Source organism: Hyperolius riggenbachi, chromosome 10, assembly GCF_040937935.1.
Source record: "Hyperolius riggenbachi isolate aHypRig1 chromosome 10, aHypRig1.pri, whole genome shotgun sequence".
In the NCBI taxonomy this organism is placed as follows: Eukaryota; Metazoa; Chordata; class Amphibia; order Anura; family Hyperoliidae; genus Hyperolius; species Hyperolius riggenbachi.
The window spans coordinates 49,227,136-49,233,135 of record NC_090655.1 but is presented as its reverse complement, the minus strand read 5'-3'; the positions used below and the strand labels follow the sequence as shown (position 1 = coordinate 49,233,135).

The 6,000-nt window shown below is 47.1% G+C and overlaps 1 protein-coding gene across 7 annotated transcripts in view; it reads right to left on the bottom strand.

Moving 5' to 3' along the window:
• Positions 1-423: 423 nt before the first annotated feature.
• CHD4 (chromodomain helicase DNA binding protein 4) overlaps positions 424-6,000 on the bottom strand; it is a 69,022-nt gene continuing 63,445 nt past the window's right edge. For 3 of the 7 annotated variants that reach the window (XM_068257676.1, XM_068257678.1, XM_068257677.1), the window contains exons 38-40: positions 5,065-5,260; positions 1,443-1,634; positions 424-940 (exon numbers count right to left, since the gene is read on the bottom strand). In XM_068257676.1, the coding sequence (XP_068113777.1) occupies positions 759-940; positions 1,443-1,634; positions 5,065-5,260 (570 nt within the window). In that variant the 3' untranslated portion in view covers positions 424-758. The remainder of the gene's footprint in view (positions 941-1,442; positions 1,635-5,064; positions 5,261-6,000) is intronic. The other 4 variants (XM_068257681.1, XM_068257682.1, XM_068257679.1 and 1 more) reach the window with 3 other exon arrangements.

Below are 6,000 nucleotides of genomic sequence, written 5' to 3'. Positions count from 1 at the left end.
TTCAGGCTTCCATCATGTGACTAATGCTATGAAAACGTGATTAGCACTGCCTGGGTGAAAGGTTTGTAGAGGGGGGCATTTGTGCCCCACCTTTAGGGCTTATTCCCAATCACTTTAGGAGATTTTTCTAGATTAAAGTTACATGTACAATTAGGTCCACTTTAGTACACGCTTATCCACAAATATCCGGTGGTTCTCCAGCTAGTAGGATAAGACAGATCAGCACACAAAATGGTCACTTTCCAACTGCAGGCAAATCTGAGATTTCCAGCTGTGACCTCCATGCCCATAACCGTGATCCAGCAGGAATAGGCCATCCACCATGTGCACCCCAATAAAACAGCAACATGCCACCCATCAGAATCCCTGATAGTAACACCATCCACAGTGCCCACCCGCCCCAAGACTCAGGACACATCTGGGTAACATTTTGTGTTTTATTATACGACAACGCGTTCTGTATTAAAAAGGATGGAGGTAGGGTGCCTGTCCTGGGTGACACCACTCCTGCCCCCCTCGGGCAGTGTGAGGGGCTCAGAGCAAATAAAATTAGACCAAAAAAAAAAAAAAAAAAAAAAAGAAAGAAACGAAAAGTATTTCCTTCTGAATCCAGGATGCAGCTGTGCACAGGTCGAGTTTGTGGGCCTTGGGGTGTATGGTGTGATCCTAGACCCCAGCATGAAGCAGCAGCAGCACCATAAGATCCGCCCTCAGGCTTGTGTGGTCACAGTGACACCTTGCAGGATCCCTGTGAGCCTCTAATAAAATGTTCCTGGGTGGGGTTCAGCTCTGCTGAGTCTTCTCCCGGGAGGTCTATTCAGCGACCTTGTCCGATGGCCTTCACTGGGCCCTCTGCTCTCTGTTGGGAATGTTTGGGGTTGGTAGAAGCTTTGTCCTCCTGACCAGAGGAGGGGGGGTGTTATTGCTGGGCAATCTGCTGCTGAGAGAGGGAGAGAAAAGTTTTCATTAGATGTCCACTGAATTAACCCTTACCCATCCTATATCTATGGCAGACATTGGCCTTTACCACTAGTCTATAGGCTCAATGTCGGACATAGGAAAAAGTGGCTGCCAACAGTGGCTGCTGTTGTCGATAAAATCCAGCACAGCATCATCTTGTACAGGTCAAAGCACATGTCCTACTCTAAAAACCACTGGCCACTGCGCCCATCAATTCATGTCGCTCCCCCGCATCGGGTCCAGCACAGCATACCCCTATATGGACCGAAGTCCGCCACAAATTACCTGCAACAGCACGCAGTGATGCATAACAATACTACGATGGTGCTCATGCAAGGGGCGGAGCAACAGCAGGTGAGCAGGCACCAGCCCCACCCCTGATGCTGGTAAGAGATCCTGACAACCACCAGTCCTTTTTGTGAATCACCCACATTCCTATGCACCCTGGAGAAAATGAGGGGACTTCTAGAAATAAAACCTACCTGCTGAGGTTGAGGTTCTCCAGTCCGGCTTGCCAGTCGGCTCAGAATGTTCCTCTCGGACATCTGTAGTCGCACGGCCACAGGTGGAATTCGGGCAATGGTCGCTGGGAGTCGGGTGACATCTGCCTTCATGTCGCTCAACAGTTCCTCCAATTGCTTCAGTACTGCAGGACAGAGGGAAGTACATGGGACCTAATTTACTACGGTTTTCCGTGGCTGGAGAATTTAAGTGATCCAGCAAACCTGGACTGCTTTGAGGTGTGAAGAGTATCCCTAATCTGGGACATGTCAGACCACAGCTGGAATTGCTGAAAGGTTAGTGAAGTTGTGGTCATGTGACAGCAGTCATGTGCTACAGCTGCGGGCATAAAGGAATCGCACACCTGCTTCACCTTTCAGCAGTCCTCACTGAGGTAACGTATGACCAAGGCAATAGCTGTAACATTTGCCACCTAAAGGAGCATGGTTTTAAGAATACAATCCAGATTTGCTTATCAGTTACGTTCTCCAGCCTTGGGTAAGCTTAGTAAATAAGGCCGATGGTGACCGTGTCAATCTGAATGCACCGTCAAATTGTGTAACCATCGGGTTTTGTGTACACTGCAATATGCATTGTGCTCACCACTGTAAGTTCCTAACAGCCAAATAGAACCTGCTGAGTTTGGGAACAGAACTGTTAGTGTACACAAGCCCTTATAAATTACTACAGGTGCCGGTAAGAAGTTTACTTTACTTGCATCAATATGCAAATACTGGCTTTATTAGAAGAGTTCTGGTTAGTCCACCTCTGTCTCCAAGTACCCTACATAGTAGTGATGGCAGTCTGATAGATCTGCAAAGCTCTGATTTGCTGGGTTCACATGTTTTAACACATGATCATGAAGCAAATCAGAGACTTGCATATCTATCACCTGACCAAACTGATCACATGCTTCTCCATGAGTTTTAGACATTACCAGTACTACCATACAGGAGTTTACTGTAGCATATACACTTCACCGGAGTAACAAAAGAGGGGAAGAAAAAGTGCCTGTAAAAATTATCTTCATACCATCCTCTGCTCCACTGCAATCATGAAAAGGTTAAACATATCGAAGGAGTACAGGGGTCATCTCACCTTCAAGTAGTAGCTGATTGGCAGCTAGGCAATGTAATCATCAATAGCAACTGATTCATAGCTGCAACTACACTTAAAAACATTTGAACTGCCACCACACTGTCACCTGCATTCTTATGGCTTAACCTTTCCCAGACTAAACGGCTTCTGGCTACCTAAAGAAAACCTGAGGGGGCTAATAACAAAATCACCCCCAAGAAGAGGGAAAGCACTGAATCCCATAGAGCCTTCCTGATCCTGTCTCCACGCCCTTAGCTTGCCGCTGTCCTCCATTTAAAATGTGCAATTTTGGGACACCTTGATGAGCTTCAGAAGCACATGCATCCCTGAACACTTCCGAAGACTGACACATCCATACTGCATGTGCAGGCCCAGATCCAGACCCGAAGCTTGCACGAGGAGTCCCAAAAATGTATTGGAGGTCAAATAACTTGACCAAGGCAGACAGCGGCGGAACTAGGTCATATAGCAGGGACCAGGCAGGCTAAATGTGATCCAGAGCCTTCCCTCTCCATAGGCAAATATCCAAGCCTTAAGCCTACAACATTAACAGTATATTGCGCTTTTCTCCTGGAGGACCACTAGTGTGTTCTCCATGGCAACTAGGATCATTAAAGAGACAATGAAGCAGAAAAAAAATTAAGATTTAATAAATTGGTTGTGTAGTACGGATTATTACTAGAAGATTAGTAGCAAAGAAATACTCATATTTTTAATTTTCAGTTAGTGTTTTTTATAACATTACATAATTCTCTAGTATGTGCAGTTTACACAACACTCAGCATTCGAAATGAAATGTTTTTACAGCGCAGGCTATGAACTATTGACCTGTCCTCTGGCCGAGAAAAAGAAAATCCTTGACTGAAAGCTCAGATAACCTTCAGAACTCAGCTCAATGGCTTTTTTTGCATAGATAACATCTTAAGTCTCTTAAAGCGGATCCGAGATGAAAAAAAACGAACTATAACAAGTAACTTGTCCTCGTATATCTTATCTAAAGTTTAGATAGTTTACACAGCAAATCTAGCTGAAAACAGCTTTAACCTCCCTGGTGGGATATTAAAAACCGCCAGGGGGCAGCGCAGCCTTTTTTTTATTTATTTATTTATTTTTAAATCATGTAGCCTAGGCTCGCTACATGATAGCCGCTGCTCAGCGGCATCCCCCCAGCCCCGCCGATCGCCTCTGGCAATAGGCGATCAGGAAATCCCGTTCAAAGAACGGGATTTCCTGGAGGGCTTCCCCCGTCGCCATGGCGACGGGGCGGGATGACGTCACCGACGTCTAAGGGAGTCCCGATCCACCCCTTGCCGCTGCCTGGCGCTGATAGGCCAGGCAGCGCAGGGGTCTAGGGGGGGGGGGGGGGCTGTGCTGCGACACGGAATGCGGCGATCGAAGTGCTGACGCAGCTAGCAAAGTGCTAGCTGCGTTCAGAAAAAAAAAAAAAAAAAAAAAAATATTACTCAAATCGGCCCAGCGGGGCCTGAGAAAACCTCCTATGCGGCTTACCCCGAACGTATTACCGCCAGGAAGGTTAATAGAATATGATTATTTCTTCCTGATACAATGACAGCAGCCATGTTTGTAAACACAACTCACAGGCAAGTTTATCTGCATCTTCAGCACTCAGCCTGTGAAAAAAAAAAAAAAAAAAAAAAAAAAAAAATCCCCCCTCCGCCTTCCTCTCCACTGCCTCTGAAGTCTCTGGCTAGTAATACCTCCCCCTCCTGCCCAGACTCCCATGAGCCCTTGCTACTGTCTGAAAATGCCAAGGCTCTCTGAAAAGCTGTGGGCAAGGCTTGTTTAGTTTATAGGGAATTAGAGTATTAAAACAAAAAAGTATTTGGCTTGAGGAATGCCCTATAAACAATAGGAAAGGAACACAATTATGCAATGAGTAAAAGTTAATCTCGCATCCACTTTAACTCTTCCTGTACTGGAAATAACATTATACTTATGTCTCTGCTCCTAATGTTTTATTTCTGAGCTGTACTACACATACAAATTATAATCATAATTTTTTTTTGCTTCAGTGTCTTTAAGCAGCCTTGCTGAGCCTGCGCAGTACAGCCCGGAGGACGTCCGATGACGTCAGCGCGCCGGCGTGAAACGCACAATGGAGCGCAGAAGAAGCCCGACCTGGCCAGGTCGGGTCGGCCACCGGAGACCACCAGGAGCCTGCGGAGCGGCGCCGAGGGCACCTCCTGCCTGCCACGGGCTGGAGGAAGCCCCAGGTAAGTGGAAATGGATTTTTATTTTTTTTTAGTTAGTCCCTGAACCTTCCCTTTAAGGATCAAAGTCTTTTTTTCCTGGGAGAGTGAGATTTTCTAGAGGCTGTGGTTCCAGCCGCAGAACCAGTTCTAATAAAGGACTCCCTGACCAGTAGTGCAGCCTGGGGTGAGGAGACCAGCACAGCTTTCCAGGGAAAGCCAGGATTTGCTTATTACAGATGCACAGGAAATTATCTATCCAGGGGGCCCACAGATGCAACATCCACACAATTACCTTTATGGAGAACTGCATTAGCTGGCTTGTTTCCTGCCATGGACTCTTTTGATAAGTGCTGGTGACTCTCTGCCAAACACTCCACCTCTGCAAACCTGGTGTTCAATGCCATAGAAGGGTGAGAGGGATCTTCAGACATGTTAAGATACGCCGCTCTTCTCAACTGCTCCTCTATGACGAGTGCTTGTTCTAGGAGCTGAGGGGAGAGAGCACAGTCAGCATCAACATAAAGCAGAGGAGGGTGTAGACTCCTCATGTGGAGGAGTACAATAAAGATCAGATGTGCAAGTAAGGTCTGGGCATGCCCAGTAGAACAAATTGGTCATGCACAGAGGAAAAAGAAAAAAAGTGCACAAACAGCTTTATGCTACTTAGTATGCCCAGAACGCACTGGAGCATGCACAGTATATATGCAGATGCACTTGTCAACAGCTGGGAGCACCGGAAAAAGAAGAGCAGGAACGGTGGGCTCAAAGCGCACCTTAGAAGTCTCTGGACCATAGAGGCTTTCCACTGCTAAGTATCAAACTTTCACCATCACTTCCAGTCACAATTGCTTTAAAGGAATAGTCGGGGGGTAAATTCTCACCTGGGGCTTCTACCAGCCCCATGCAGCCATCCTGTGCCCTTGTAGTCTCGCTCACTGCTGCTCCAGTCCCCCGCCGCCAGTTAGTTTCGTTTTAGCCGACCTCGGGGTCGGTGGGTCGCATTGCGTACATTTACGCATTCACGCTGGTGCAGGAACATTGATATACATTTTTACGCGTTAGTGGTGCACCAGCGGGAATGCGTAAAAATGTACACAATGCGGCCCGCCAACCTAGAGGTCAGCTACAACGAAACTAGCTGGCGGCGGGGGACTGGAGCAGCAGTGACTACGAGGGCACAGGATGGCTGCATGGGGCTGGTAAGTGAAACTTTTTGGCCTGACAATTC